General features: G+C 46.7%; 1 protein-coding gene across 1 annotated transcript in view; it reads left to right on the top strand.

The window, feature by feature from the left end:
- Nucleotides 1-16,072, top strand: part of adam23b (ADAM metallopeptidase domain 23b) — an 80,572-nt gene that overhangs the window by 38,800 nt on the left and 25,700 nt on the right. Inside the window, exons 10-17 of the mRNA XM_077221469.1 lie at nucleotides 2,818-2,886; nucleotides 3,120-3,286; nucleotides 3,368-3,452; nucleotides 4,750-4,837; nucleotides 4,933-4,984; nucleotides 14,280-14,379; nucleotides 15,032-15,103; nucleotides 15,319-15,405. Coding sequence (XP_077077584.1) covers nucleotides 2,818-2,886; nucleotides 3,120-3,286; nucleotides 3,368-3,452; nucleotides 4,750-4,837; nucleotides 4,933-4,984; nucleotides 14,280-14,379; nucleotides 15,032-15,103; nucleotides 15,319-15,405 — 720 coding nt within the window. The remainder of the gene's footprint in view (nucleotides 1-2,817; nucleotides 2,887-3,119; nucleotides 3,287-3,367; nucleotides 3,453-4,749; nucleotides 4,838-4,932; nucleotides 4,985-14,279; nucleotides 14,380-15,031; nucleotides 15,104-15,318; nucleotides 15,406-16,072) is intronic.

Here is a 16,072-nt window from a genome sequence, read left to right as displayed (position 1 = left end):
CGAACACGAATTAAGATATTTTTGATTAAATCTGAGAGCTGGATCACTCCTCCATAGGCTTCTAAGGGATTGAAACTTGCCGGCCTCGAAAAGTTATTAAAGACATCGTTAAAATAGTCCAAGTGACTACAGTGGCTCAATCTTAAGTTTATCAAGCGACGAGAATACTTTTTGTGCGCAAAAACAAACAAAAATAACGACTTTATTTCAACTATTCATTTCCTTCTCTGTGGGCCTGGAGTCAGTGAGCGTAGTGTAATAGCGTAGAGCTACGTCACACGTAGGCTCACTATTGGCCGACGCTGGTCATGTGTGTGATGCATGTGACGTACAACACAGAAGCTTACGCTGTTACACTAGAGAACTGACTCGAGGCCCACAGAGAAGCAAATGAATAGTTGAAATAAAGTCGTTATTTTTGTTTGTTTTTGCGCACAAAAAGTATTCTCGTCGCTTGATAAACTTATGATTGAGCCACTGTAGTCACTCGGACTATTTTAATGATGTCTGTAATAACTTTTCGGGGCTGGCAAGTTCAATCCTTCAAAAAGCCTATGGAGGAGTGATCCAGCTCTCAGATTTCATAAAAAATATCTTAATTCGTGTTCAAAAGATGAACGAAGGTCTTACGGGGTTGAACAAGATGATGGTGAGTAAATACTGACAGAATTTTCATTTTTGGGTGAACTATCCCTTTAAATAGAATTAGGATAATTTTTTAAAAAATGTATTTGAAAAGAATATACTTAAAGGTGACATTATGACCCTTTTTACAAGATGTAATATAAATCTATGGTGTCCCCAGAATGTATCTGTGAAATTTCAGCTCTAAATCCCCCCAGATCATTTATTATAGTTTGTGACATTTGCCCCTTTTTGGGTGTGAGCAAAAACGCGATGTTTTTGTGTGTCCCTTTAAATGCAAATGAGCTGTTGCTCCGCCTCCAGAAGAGGTGGAGCCTTTACAAGAGCTTTAGAAACTAATATTGCAATAACAAAACATGCGAATCTCACTCATCTAAAATCTCAGAATAACCAGTAGAGACTGCAGGAGAGACGCACCAGGACATTTCTGAATGGCTAGATACATTTATGTAGTTGTTGTGGAGTTACATTGATTAATCTAATCGATTTGCATGTACAGTCATGTTTAATTTTTACACAAGTTCCCTGAGGTGTTTATAAGACAGCGGTGACATGTTTTGGTCAATAGTGTTCAGAGCTCGTCTGTGCTCAACAACAGAACAGTTTACATGCTTTGCTGAAACTTTTGCCATTGTGAAAACCAAATATCGGCTGGTGTGTGTAAACGTACAGATTAAGAGGTAATATTATAATAAGACCATCCTTATACGTCAGAAGGCGAGCGAAATATGATCGGCTTATTTTTTTACATGTTTGCAGAGAAAGGCTCACCAAAACAAAGTTACTGGGTTTGACTTTTCATGTTTTCTGGGTTGGTAGAGGCACCGGGTACACATACTGTATAGCACTTAAACACGGGAAAAGTCAGATTTGTGAACTCAATATAATGTTTATGGACAGTTAATTGCATGCTAATTGCAATTAAATTAAATGTTTTATAGTTTACATTTTTAATTAATGCAACTAGCTGCTTTTCATCCCAGTTAAGAAGGATTTTCGTAGATCCTTATATGCAATTTCAAAATTACTTCTGTTGTCTTTAAAATATTTATTAAAGTCACTGCTAAATGTACTGATAAGCATTTATGGTAAACTAAAATGGATTTATTTTATTGACTAAAATGTCATTTCTATTGTATTATCAAATAATATCATATAAACTACAGTTAAAATAATAATCAACTTTACATGTGTGTTGTATGTAGTCAACACATCAAAACAAGTGTACTTTAAAACATGAGAAAATATTATTAAAACATTATGATTAAAAATGTACTTTAAAGTAAAACTTATTTTGACATTAGTACAAAGTGCACTTTTTAAAAACGTTTTAAAGTGTCTCTTTAGGTACCCTTAAGTGGCCTTTTATTTTATTCATAGAAAAAAAAACATTTAAACTTAAAGTCTCCCTGTGTTGAAAATTAAGCTTTTAATGTTGTTTATATGTCTATGTGTTGTTTTTAATATGCTTTAAGAAAAACCATGTGTAAATTCATTAGTCGACAGCATTGCTGAGTATTTTCTCCTTAAAACTGCAGTGAACCAAAGACAGTCTCAAAAACACGGTTTGAAATCGCTGGTGTTTCTGACGTCACAAACTACCTTGTAACCAATCAGATCAACGTGTGATCGTCAACGAGTGGATCTCTGAGTGAGTGAGTGAGTGGAGGCGGGGCTCATTTGCATATTCAAAGAAGCGCACATACTAAATGAGGCAAATGTGTCGAGTTACAAAAAAATTAAATATGTAATTTTGTTGATCAAAGATGAGTTTTAAGGGATACAATTATTGACTACAGGGGGACTTTAAAATAATAAGTAGTTTTTAAATAAATAAATAAACTTAAGATTTGAAGTGCACATTCAATACATTTAAGCACACTTCTTTTTCACAAGGATTAGAGGGTAGAGTTGGTGTTAGGGATAGGCAACTGACTATTGTTTAAACTGAATGTTTACGCAGTCTCGAGTACATCTGTGCCCATCGTCTCAGAAGGATGAGATCAGTAGGGTCCACTGGAGGGCGCTCTGCTTCCTTACAGAGTTTGTTCTCCTCACTAATTCTATTGCAGTGAATGCAGTATTAGTGTTGAAAATGGCCTCAGTAAAGGTTTGAGTGTTTGTTTGATGTTTTTATAATCAGGTTATAACTATATCAATATCATCCCACAGTTTAAGAGACTGGGGACCAAGCAGCGCACACTCAACTTTGCCAAATCTGTGGTCAACCTGGTGGATGCTGTGAGTTTTTGAATTATTGATCACTTTTCAGTGAATAGTTTGTGTTAATGATCAAATCCACAACCCGTAGAGCTGAATTTCAGAAACCCATAATGGTTTGGGTTATAACGAGTGGCTATGGTTAGAGATGAGAAATGCCAATTCTGATTTCAATTACACAAAAAGGTATAGATATTATATGGAAAGATGTTGTTCATTTCCCCCTGTTGCTCTTTCTCTGTATCTAATGGAAGAGTTTTAAAGATCACCTGTACACGCGTGTGGTCCTGGTCGCCCTAGAGATCTGGACGGACAAGGATCACATTCCCATTAGTGTGATTCCTTTCGATATGCTGCGAAACTTTTCCAAATACCGACAGCAACACATCAGGAAGCACGCAGATACGGTGCATCTGTTCTCGTGAGTTCGTATTTGTGCATAACTGCTTACATGTGTGCAGAAATGACTTGTGCTTAATGGAGCGTCGGTGTGTGTCTGCAGGAACGTGACGTTTCACTATCCTCGGGGCTGCGCTGCGTATTTCGGAGGGATGTGTTCTGTGAGTCACGGGGTGGGAGTCGTTGAGGTGAGTGAATCACATGTAGACTGACTGACTCACAGCAAACATCCACAATGAGGAGAGGAACTCATCAAAGACTGCATCAAAATGAAGTTTTCTTCATAGTAGTGAATATTACAGCTGATTTTACACACTGATCTAACTCTTAGTTTGCAAACTAGGGTACAAAATAACTATTTCAAAGTCTTCTATGCCCACCAAGGCTGAATTTATACCATTTAGACCATTAAAAATAGTTGTTTTCAATCTGAATATGTTAAAATGTATTTTATTTCTGTGATCAAAGCTGAATTTTCAGCATCATTACCCCAGTCTTCAGTGTCACATGATCCTTCAGAAATTAATATGATTATCTGATGATCAAGAAACATTTCTGATTATTATCAGTGTTGAAAACAGCCGTGCTGCTTCATATTTCTGTGGAAACTGATCTTTTTTTCTCATGATTCTTTGATGAATAGAAGGTACAAAAGTACTGCATTTATTTGAAATACAAATCTTTTGTAACATTATGTGACAAAATGTGTCTCTTTACTGTCACTTTTGACCAATTTAATGCGTCCTTGTTGTATAAACGGATTGATTTGTTTTTTGATTAGGACAAAATGTCTCCACATAGGTCAAAATCCAAAATCCTTGTCCTTGTGGGACATTCCTTGGTCAGCATATAAATCATACTAAATGATGTTAGTACCCCCAGCCTGACAATCACCACACTATCACTGACTCCATTCCCCATAATCCTTTGCCCAGACTAATCAGCCATGATTACACCCACCTGTGTGTCATTAGCTTGTTTAGCTCACCCTATATAAGCCTGGTTTTCTCATTCATTCCCTGCAAAGTCTTTTCTAGTGTAACACTGCAATTCTGAGCATTCTCCTGGTTTTCTGTATCTTAATATTTTGATCTTCTGTCGGGTTTTCTTTTTTTCCTCTGTTTTTGCCATAGGTTTTGCCTGTTCCCCTATAACCCTGTTATTGTTTGGAGTGGTTACCTGTTGTTTATGATATTTGCCTGTTTTTGAAATTATCCTTTCATTAAAACTGCATTTGGATCCTAAGCCTTTGTGTCTCGGAGCAGTTTCGTTACATTAGTATAAGGGGAGAGAATATACAGTTAGTACAGTATAAAAATAATAAAATGAAAACCCAACATTTCTCTCTCTCTCTCTCTCTCTCTCTCTCTCTCTCTCTCTCTCTCCCTCTCCCTCTCCCTCTCTCCCTCTCCCTCTCCCTCTCTCTCTCTCTGTCTCTCTCTGTCTCTCTGTGTCTCTCTGTGTGTGTGTGTGATGAATGTGCAGTATGGCTCTACGAGGACACTGGCGCTCGTGCTGTCCCAAAGTTTGGCTCAGAATCTTGGCATTCAGTGGGATACAACATCAATAAAAAGTACACACTCTTTCTCATAATCTTGCTTGATTTACTTTGATACTGCGATATAAAATATTGAGCATTAACTCACTGTGTGTGTTCTGTTTTCTCAGATGATTGTGGGTGCATGAACTCCTGGCTAGGCTGTATCATGGAGGACAATGGGTGAGATACATGACAAGTCTCCATAATCAATATACAGTGTATTCATTAAACTCCTGTGATATGCTTAGATTATTTAGACAGCTGTTTATTAACACTGTCACTGTCATGTGCTACACACAAACACCATCAAAACATGCAATAAATCAACAATCAAAGTGCCCCTATTATGCTATTTTAAAGGCTCTTAGGCCCTGTCCACACGGACACGGGTATTTTTATAACCGTGACTTTTTTTACGCGGTTCGGCCGTTCGTCCACACGAAAACGCACTGAAACCGAACATTTTTGAAAACCCCTGGATTTTGAGGATTTTCAGAAACGCCGGTTACAGTGTTGTCGTGTAGACAGTGAAACCGGGGTTTTTGCCTTGCGACGTCAGAGTGTGCGCCGTTATCAGCTGTGTTTGACATCAGATTTGCGCTTCTGATTGGCCAACGTGGCTTTAGGGTTAAGGTTTATATCACCGCCTGCTGGCGTGGCATGCTCTTGACCGGGCTTGATTGCGTGTTTTTACGTTTTCATGTAGACGGAGACCGAGCATGTGTGGACGGGATTTTTTTTAAAAACGCTGTAGGAAAAACTCCGGTTATAAAAATACCCGTGTCCGTGTGGACATGGCCTTAGTTTTGTTTTGGAGTCTCCTGCAACAGTTTTTAATTTCAAAGTCAAGAAACACTTTTTTCATAATACACATTGCTCTTTTCTAAGGCCACATTTACACATAGCTGGGTATTTAGAGAAACGTCCTGGTTGCGTATGCAACCCACCGTTCCCTGAAGGAGGGAACGGAGGACGTAGTCGACGCCGACTGAAATGGGACTACGTCCTCCGTTCCCTCCTTCAGGGAACGGTGGGTTGCATACGCAACCAGGACGTTCCCTTTCAGTCGATAACGTCGGACGTAGTCGACGCCGACTGAAATGGGATCAACCATTGAACACGCCACTAACGCTGCCACCTTCCAGTGCCTAGACAAAAGCCTTCTGATCCTCCCGACGTTCTAGCGGAAAAGGACAGGGCTTAGGCCAGGAAGTCGCTGCTGTTCCACAAGACCCACTCAGTTAGACTTGGTAACACTGGGAAAGCGTGCCCAACATTGGAAGGAAGGGATGCTGCGGAAGCCCAACCAACCCGAAAGGGGGGGGGGGGGGAAATACACATATGAACTGGGCGGAGGGCCGGGCAGTATAACATATGGAATGTCACTGGGGTGGCTCCAGCCTAGAGAGGGGGGAGACACACCAATTTACAGTGACGGCAGGACTCTGCCAAGGGAAAGACACGGGCTCACTTTGGGGAGCCGTATCGTGGAAGAATACACATATGGGGTCGCCGTAGGGACCGCAACATATGGACCCAGCCTAACACGGGTTCCACACTGCATACGAGTGGTAGGCCTAACACCAGACGTTCCGCCACGTCCGACGTTGGGGGGGGGTACGGAGGAGCTCAACAGGTTCCGGACAAGGGAATTCAACCGGAGCGAAACGGCGCACGTATCCGGTCCGTAAGAGGGGAATGGCGCAGCAAGCCGACACTGAACCGGGGCTCACGGTGTTACTGGCTTCTATGAGAAGAGAGCACACGGGAAGCAACCGGTTCGACACGTAGGCTATAGAATCTAGCAAACGTATTAGGTGTCGCCCAGCCCGCAGCTCTACAGACATCTGTCAGCGAGGCACCCTGCGCCAACGCCCAAGAAGCGGCAACACTCCTTGTGGAGTGAGCTCGCAGTCCGGGGGGACAGGGTTCACCTTGGGACTCATACGCCAAGATGATGGCATCCACTATCCAGTGGGCCAACCTCTGCTTGGAGACAGCCTTTCCCTTCCGCTGATCTCCATAACAGACGAAGAGCTGCTCTGAGGTCCTAAAGCTTTGCGTTCTGTCCACGTACAAGCGCAGAGCGCGAACGGGGCAGAGAAAAGCCAGGGCTGGGTCTGCCTCCTCCGGGGGTAGCGCTTGCAGGTTCACCACCTGGTCCCGAAAGGGGGTGGTAGGAACCTTGGGCACATATCCAGGCCGGGGTCTCAGGATAACGTGAGAGTTAGCCGGCCCGAATTCCAGGCACGATTCGCTGACCGAAAATGCGTGCAGGTCCCCTACCCTCTTGATGGAGGCCAAAGCAAGTAGGAGAACTGTCTTTTGGGACAGAATTTTTAACTCTGCTACCTGCAAAGGCTCGAAGGGCGGTCTCTGCAGTGCGGTTAGCACCAGAGATAAGTCCCAAGAGGGTATAGAGGGGAGGCGAGGCGGATTCAACCTCCTCGCTCCCCTCAGGAACCTGACGATCAAGTCATGCTTCCCCAGGGATTTCCCGTCTACTGCATCGTGATGTGCGGCAATAGCGGCGACATACACTTTGAGGGTGGAGGGGGACAGCTGACGCTCCAAAGCCTCTTGCAGGAAAGAAAGCACGGAAATGATCGAACACCTTCGGGGGTCTTCTCCTTGAGAAGCACACCACTCAACGAACAGTTTCCACTTCAGGGAGTAAGCAAGCCTCGTAGAGGGAGCTCTCGCTGAAGTGATGGTATCTACGACTGCCTGTGGTAGACTACCTAGAACCTCCGCGTCCCGTCCAGGGACCACACATGGAGTCTCCAATAGTCTGGACGCGGGTGCCATATGGTGCCCCGTCCCTGAGAGAGTAGATCCTCTCTCAGAGGAATAGGCCAGGGAGGAGCTGTCGAGAGGAGAAAAAGTTCGGGGAACCAGGTTCGGTTGGGCCAATAAGGGGCAACTAGCAAAACCTGCTCCTCTTCCTCCCTGACTTTGCACAGTAGTTGTGCAATAAGGCTCACTGGGGGAAACGCATACTTGCGGAGGCCCCGGGGCCAGCTGTGAGCCAGTGCATCCGTCTCGAGGGAATAAAACAACTGGCAATGGGACGAGTCCGGAGAGGCAAACAGATCTATCTGTGCGGCCCCGAAGTGGTCCCATATCAGCTGGACCGCCTGGGGATGGAGCCGCCATTCTCCCGAGGCCACAATCTGTCGTGAGAGCTCGTCGGCGGCACGATTGAGCAGGCCAGGGATGTGAACGGCACGAAGCGACCTCAGATGCTTCTGACCCCATAGGAGGAGGTGGCGGGCGAGTTGTGACATGCGACGGGAACGTAGACCACCTTGGCGGTTGATGTACGCAACGGTCGCAGTGTTGTCCGTCCGGACCAGTACGTGTTTGCCGAGCAGCGTCGTCCTGAGGCGTCTCAAAGCAAGGAGCACTGCTAACAACTCGAGGCAGTTGATGTGCCAATGCAGGCGGGACCCCGTCCAGGTGCCAGCTACTGCATGTCCGTTGTACGTGGCCCCCCAGCCGGTGTTGGAGGCGTCTGTGGAGACCACAGCATGCCTGGACACTTGTTCTAGGGACACACCGGCCCGGAGAAACGAAAGGTCCGACCACGGGCTGAGGGTTTGGAGGCAGGCCGGGGTGATTCTCACAGGGAGCGTGCCTCTCTGCCACGCCCACCTCGGGACTCGGTCGCGAAGCCAGTGCTGGAGTGGTCTCATATGAAGCAGGCCGAGCGGCGTAACTGCGGCTGCCATATGCCCCAGGAGCCTCTGAAAATGTTTCAGAAAAACCACTGTTCTGCTCTTGATAAAATTCAGGCAGTTCAGCACCGACCGGGCGCGATTCTCTGTGAGGCGCGCCGTGTGTTGGACCGAGTCCAGCTCCAAACCGAGAAAAGAGATCCTCTGCACAGGGGCGAGTTTGCTCTTCTCCCAGTTGACCTGAAGACCCAACTGGCTGATGTGCTGGAGCAGCAAATCCCTGTGTTCGCATAACAGCTGCCGAGACTGAGCTAGTATCAGCCAGTCGTCGAGATAGTTGAGAATGCGAATGCCCTGCTCTCTCATGGGAGCGAGGGCTGCCTCCGTAACTTTCGTAAAGACACGGGGTGACAGGGCCAGCCCGAAGGGTAAGACTTTGTACTGATACGCCTGACCCTCGAACGCGAAACGCAGGAATGGCCTGTGTCGCGGCAGGATGGAGACATGAAAGTACGCGTCCTTCAGGTCGATCGCTGCAGACCAATCCTGGGGACGGACACATTGGAAGATGCGTTTCTGCGTCAGCATTCTGAACGGGAGCTTGTGAAGGGCCCGATTCAGGACTCGCAGGTCCAGGATTGGTCGTAACCCACCCCCTTTCTTGGGTATAATGAAGTACGGGCTGTAAAAGCCGGCCTTCATATCGGCTACCGACACCGGATCTATCGCGTCCTTCGCCAGCAGGACCGCGATCTCCGCGCGCATGACAGGAGCAGATTCGCTCGACACTGAAGTGTGGCGAATGCCACTGTACTTGGGCGGACTCCGGCGGAACTGAATCGTGTAGCCGAGCCTGATGGTACGGAGGAGCCAGCCGGACGGGTTGGAGAGCACTTTCCAGGCCTCGACGAACCGGACCAGGGGGACCAAAGGTAACACAGGCATACCCGGGGTGGGGCAGCGCGGTGGAGGACAGGGACCCGGCTCGGAAGGCCCGTGGGTGGCCCGAAGCGGGGTCTGAGTGAGCCGTGCTGCACTTACCTGTCTCCACGGGGCAACAGAGGATGGGAGAGAAGGCGGATGACCGGGTCCTCGACCGCCTCGTGTTGCGGGCTGGCGAACAAGAGGGGGCTGGGGGGAGCAAGGCTGTTCTACAGGGTCGCAAGCCGCCAGCCTCGCCCTCTTGGGACCCAGGGACGGAGAAATTCGCTCTTCTGATAATTTGGGTACCACTGGACTCCGGAGAGCCAATGGTGGAACGGTAACCATCTGAAGAGTTAGTCCCCCCATCCCTGGGTGGCCTGTCTCAGGAACGTTTCTGACACTCGCCCCCTGGCTGGGCGGTGACTGAGACAGACTGGGCGGCCTGCCTGCTGCTGGTTCTACGCTGGGGCCTGGGTGAAGGCTGTTGCGGAGACCCCGCGGAACCGGAGGCAGCGGCAGGGGGCGCCCTTGGCGACGAACGGGCGGAGGGACTATCCCCGGCGGCAGGGTGGAGGCAACAGCGGGCCGCCGGGATAGGGTGTGTCGGGGAGCCTCCGTCCGAACCTGGGTGGCAGAGAACTGTTGGGCGCAGCTCTCCGCCACGTCGCCGAACAACCCAACCTGGGAAATTGGGGAGTCCAGGAACCGAACCTTGTCCGCATCCGCCATCTCAACCAGGCTGAGCCAACGATGGCGTTCCTGGACCACCAAAGTGGACATCGCTAGACCGACCGCACACGCCGCGACGCTCGTACCCCGGAGGGCGAGGTCAGTGGCGGTGCGGAGCTCACTCATGAGCGCCCGGTCCAAACTACCCTCGTGCATGTCCATGAGTGTCTTGGCCTGGTAGACCTGCAACAACGCCAAGGCATGCAAAGAGGAAGCGGCTTGCCCGCAAGCTCTGTAAGCTCTGACCGCCAATCCTGACGCGAACTCACAGGCCCGCGAGGGGAAACAAGGATCCCCCACCCAGGATGCAGCGGCCGTTGGACATAAATGAGTCGCAACAGACCGCTCCACTGGAGGGATAGCCTCATAACCCTTCACCGCTCCTCCGACAAGGGTAGTGAGGGAGGAAGAACTACTTAAGTCGTTTTCAGCAGTAAAAGGTGCCGTCCACGACCAAGTAAGCTCTTCATGCACTTCGGGAAAGAAGGGCACTGGGGCGGCGGGCTGAGAACCAGCACGGCCCGCCCCGAGATACCAATCATCCAACCGAGACTGAACAGGACACGGTGGAGGGTTCCACTCGAGCCCGACAGCCTCGGCGGCCCGTTTCAGCATAGCTGATAATTCTGGATCCGGCTCGGGCAACATTGAACTCCCGGAGGGAGACAACGCAGCCGAGTCGTCATCTCCAGACATCAACTCACCCTCCGATGCTGCAATCGACATCCTGTCCCCCAGGGGAGCCCCGAGTGAAACCGCTGGCCCACCCATTACAGATGGACCAGCAGATAACACCGGAGGCTCCAATGGTAGCAGTGGAAGGGAGGGGTGAGGAGCCCACAGGGAATGGTTACCGGGCGGGACATCCAACACTACCCTCCGGTCACCCATCCCATGCAGCACCCGGGGGTGGGGCATGGCAATGGGGACTCGCTCTCCGCGGACGAAGGCGAGTCTCGCCCTCAACACTGCGACAGTCATGTTCCCACAGTGAAAACATGAGCTGTCCACAAAAGCTGTCTCAGCGTGCTGTAAGCCCAAACACGTGATACAACAATTGTGACCATCAGAGAGAGACAGGGAACGACCGCACCCAGAAACGCACGGGCGGAATGACATCTTGAAAAAGACGCAAACGCACCCGTGTTGCTCTTTTAGGAAGTGAAAAACTCTCACCAGTGCCGGAGCACACAGGGGAATGACCGCGGCAACACTGACACAGGAATGGTGCACCCTGTGCCAGTGAAGCACTCACTTTCTCGCCCTCAACCGACCGTCAGACAAACAAACACAAACAGAAATTTGGTTGCTGTGAAAACAGCAGTTGAGAGCTTAAAGCTCGCGATCACCGCTGCACTCGCGCTGTAACCACCGACACCAGGAGAGACTTCCCAAAGAAGCGCCGACACACTCGCTCGTTGTACAACAACACTCTTCAGATCCAGACATGAAGCTCGGCTCCGAAGCGAAAGGCAAATGGTGCGTGCATCCACTTCCGTATTTATACCCGTGCTGCGGGGCGGAGTGTGAGATGCAAATCTCGCACGCCAATGTGTATTGGCTCGTTCAATAATACTCGAAGACGATAGGCTCCCTAGCGTGATCCCATTTCAGTCGGCGTCGACTACGTCCGACGTTATCGACTGAAAGGGAACGTCCTGGTTGCGTATGCAACCCACCGTTCCCTGAAGGAGGGAACGGAGGACGTAGTCCCATTTCAGTCGGCGTCGACTACGTCCGACTTTATCGACTGAAAGGGAACGTCCTGGTTGCGTATGCAACCCACCGTTCCCTGAAGGAGGGAACGGAGGACGTAGTCCCATTTCAGTCGGCGTCGACTACGTCCGACGTTATCGACTGAAAGGGAACTAATATTTTCTCGCCTCCGTTTTCAATAATAACATCGTGCACACAATATAGTGTTCAAAAAAGTTGTCATTTGCATCAACCCGCATAAATACGCCATCGAGCGCCATCATAAGTATGCCAAACTGGGCGCTCACATGACGTTAAGCATTTTCTGGTGCATAATGTGACGTTTGAGAACCTAAAACCCCGTTTTTCCAGTTGACATGGCAACACATAACCGGCGTTATCAGAAATCTCCACTATGCCTGGAGTTTTTAGAAATAATCGTTTTCTGTGATAAAAACTGGGTTTTCGTGTAAATGAGAGGCTAAACCGCAGGGAAATATCTGCGTTTTCCCTTCGTGTAAACGGGGCATAACTGTGTCTGAAACAATTTGATAAAGGATTCAGTCTCTCTAAACCCCTTCTTTCAGAGAGACTCCTTTGCTCTGATTGTTCAGATGACCCAGTCTGTTGTGATTGATCTACTCTGCTCTGATTGGTCACATGACCCAGTCTGTTGCGATTGGTCTACTCTGCTCTGATTGTTCAGATGACCCAACACCTGCGAAGATTTCAGATGACGCAAACTCTGAATCAACATGCACCAATATTACAAAATATTGTAAATCATAATGTCCACAACTCATAATAATTTCTTCAATGAGCTCTTTGTTTCAGCTTTAAATTATACATAGTGATTTGTATCTGTACATTTCTGATATACATTACTTGGACAGTCACCTCTGATAACAGATAACTTTAAATTGTGATGTAGACACAAGCATTTTCTGTTAAGTTGCTTTGAAACGATATGAATTGTTAAGAGTGCTGCACAAATAAATGTGATTTGAATTGGTCTACTCTGCTCTTATTGGTCAGATGGACTAGTCTGTTGTGATTGGTCTACTCTGCTCTGATTGGTCAGATGGCCCAGTCTGTTGTGATTGGTCTACTCTGCTCTGATTGGTCAGATGACCCAGTCTGTTGTGATTGGTCTACTCTGCTCTGATTGGTCAGATGGCCCAGTCTGTTGTGATTGGTCTACTCTGCTCTGATTGGTCAGATGACCCCGTCTGTTGTGATTGGTCTACTCTGCTCTGATTGGTCAGATGGACTAGTCTGTTGTGATTGGTCTACTCTGCTCTGATTGGTCAGATGGCCCAGTCTGTTGTGATTGGTCTACTCTGCTCTGATTGGTCAGATGGCCCAGTCTGTTGTGATTGGTCTACTCTGCTCTGATTGGTCAGATGGCCCAGTCTGTTGTGATTGGTCTACTCTGCTCTGATTGGTCAGATGGCCCAGTCTGTTGTGATTGGTCTACTCTGCTCTGATTGGTCAGATGACCCCGTCTGTTGTGATTGGTCTACTCTGCTCTGATTGGTCAGATGGCCCAGTCTGTTGTAATTGGTCTACTCTGCTCTTATTGGTCAGATGGCCCAGTCTGTAATGATTGATCTACTCTGCTCTGATTGGTCAGATGGCCCAGTCTGTTGTGATTGGTCTACTCTGCTCTGATTGGTCAGATGGCCCAGTCTGTTGTGATTGGTCTACTCTGCTCTGATTGGTCAGATGGCCCACTCTGTTGTGATTGGTCTGCTCTGCTCTGATTGGTCAGATGACCCAGTATGTTGTGATTGGTCTACTCTGCTCTGATTGGTCAGATGACCCAGTCTGTTGTGATTGGTCTACTCTGCTCTGATTGGTGAGATGGCCCAGTCTGTTGTGATTGGTTGACTACTTCATGTCGGAAAACAAACGCCCATCCTATTTTCAGCTCTTCATCAGCTCTTGATACACAGTTACACGAACAGTAATGATGGTGTCGATTTTACCGTATCAATCTCATCACAGTGGATTTGCTTTGTCAGCAGAAAACAGCGTCTTCTCGACGTGAACAACACGAACCAAACTCTTCCAGTCTCAGATAAACTACAGTGTTTGAGAGGCAAAGTAGACGTTGTTCACCAGCAGCCAAATAGAAATACAAACCTTTAAATCTTGAAAACTTTTAAGCCCTTTTCATTCACACACAGGTATATATCACAAACTGCATGAAAGGTAGTATTTTAAAAAGCATACTAGGGCACTTTAAGACACACACATTAATATTCACCTGTTACCACACATGCACACAATCTATAAAAACACACAATTTTTGTTATTGTGTATATATAATAAATTCAATTATTTCCTATTCATTTAATAAATGTTTTCAAATAACATGCATCTCAATGGGTCTGTCAGTGGGAGTAAATTGTTGCAAAACCGTTCTTCCTCTATTCATCTCTACTCAGGGTTCAGCTCACACGGATTTTCTCAAAGTGCAGCATCACTGGTTTTAAAGAGTTCCTGTTGAAGGGAGGGGGATCCTGCCTCTTTAACAAACCCACGAAGGTCAGGCATCATTAACATCATCAGAATGTATCCAAAAATAAGAAACAGCGTGCGAAAGTATGAGGAGACCACCTTTCATTTGAATATTTCTAGGTCATCTCATCTGTGACATGCTGAACATTACCACAGAGATTGTTTTCTGTAATAACTCATCTCTCTCGGTTTGTAATAACAAACGAATATGATGTCTATATGGTGAGGTATTTCGGAGAGGTTAAAGCAGAAACTGTAGTTTAAACTGGACACGTCAAAGCCAACGTTCTTTCACTCTTCCATTTGTCCTGTTGTTGACAGACTCGAGCGCACGGAGTGTCAGAAACTAATTTGTGCATCTGTATACTGTATCACTGTAGACAGCGTCAGTCATTATAATGGCTTCTGTTTGCTTTTGACTGCAAAGCGACACTCGCAACTACGTCAACTTATTCTACTTACCTGTGCCCTAACACCTAACCTAACAGTCTACTGATATACTAATTGATAGTTGACACTTGCAAAGTAAAGTGTGACCCAGTTTTTAAAAAAATGTACTTTTAAGATTTGAAGTACATTACAAGTGCACTTTCAATTACAATTAAAGAGAAACCCAAAAATTATGAAAATTCTGCCATTATCTACTCATCCTCGTGTCGTTTGCATGTATGTCCTGCAGCTGTTTGAAGAGACAGAGTGTGGAAATGGATATGTAGAAGTGGGAGAGGAGTGTGACTGTGGACCAAGAGAAGTGAGTTTACATGATACTCTAGACAGCACATATATGGTAAATGATATAATCTTACTACAGTGTCACAGCAGTATTCAGCTGTTATATGTGTCTTCTCTGTGTGTGTGTGTGTGTGTGTGTGTGTGTGTGTGTGTGTGTGTGTGTGTGTGTGTGTGTGTGTGTGTGTGTGTGTGTGTGTGTGTGTGTGTGTGTGTGTGTGTGTGTGTGTGTCATAGGAGTGCATTAAAGAGTGCTGTAAAAAGTGTTCTCTGTCTAACGGTGCACACTGCAGCGACGGACCCTGCTGCAATAAAACATGTCTGGTGAGAGTCAGTCACACAGTACACTCAGTTGACTTAACTTAAAAAAGTGAGGGAATCCGTTGCCTCAAAATGATTTAGTTAAAAAATTAAGTTGTGAACTTGTCTATTCCAGATAACTTATTTTTTTCAATTATGTGTATGTGTCACCATTCTGTTCAGTTTAGGGTACGTTTACACAACAACGATACGCTTAAAACGGAGAAGGTTTTTTTCCGCGTACAGACAACACCATTGTCAAAACGATCCCCATCCACACGGATCCGCAAAAAACTCTGGAAAAAAAATTCTGCTGCCAGGCCATTAGATGGCGATGAAACACTATAGACTAACCACCCAACACACGTTTGCATGAAGTCATCGTCTTTAGAGGTTTGTGTTGTTGTTGTTTACACAGAGACCTTTTCAAAAACTTGCACTTTGAAATCCGTTTTAAAAAGTTTGCGTTTTCAGGCATCCAAAACGTGGTTGTCGTCAGGGGCCTAGAATTTAGTAGGGACGCTAGGGACGTGTCCCTACCAATATCCAGTGACGGATTTATCCCAAGCAAAAATTTCGACCATATATAACCACTGTCGCCCGGTTGGGTCTTGTGGGTTTTATGTATTTCTTATTTTATTTAACCAGGAACCATCTCATTTAGATTAAAATCTCTTACAAGAGCGTTCTG

This window comes from Siphateles boraxobius, unplaced genomic scaffold (assembly GCF_051911475.1).
Source record: "Siphateles boraxobius isolate OS27281-9 unplaced genomic scaffold, OSU_SipBor_1 83, whole genome shotgun sequence".
In the NCBI taxonomy this organism is placed as follows: Eukaryota; Metazoa; Chordata; class Actinopteri; order Cypriniformes; family Leuciscidae; genus Siphateles; species Siphateles boraxobius.
This window is presented reverse-complemented; position numbering and strand designations above follow the sequence as displayed.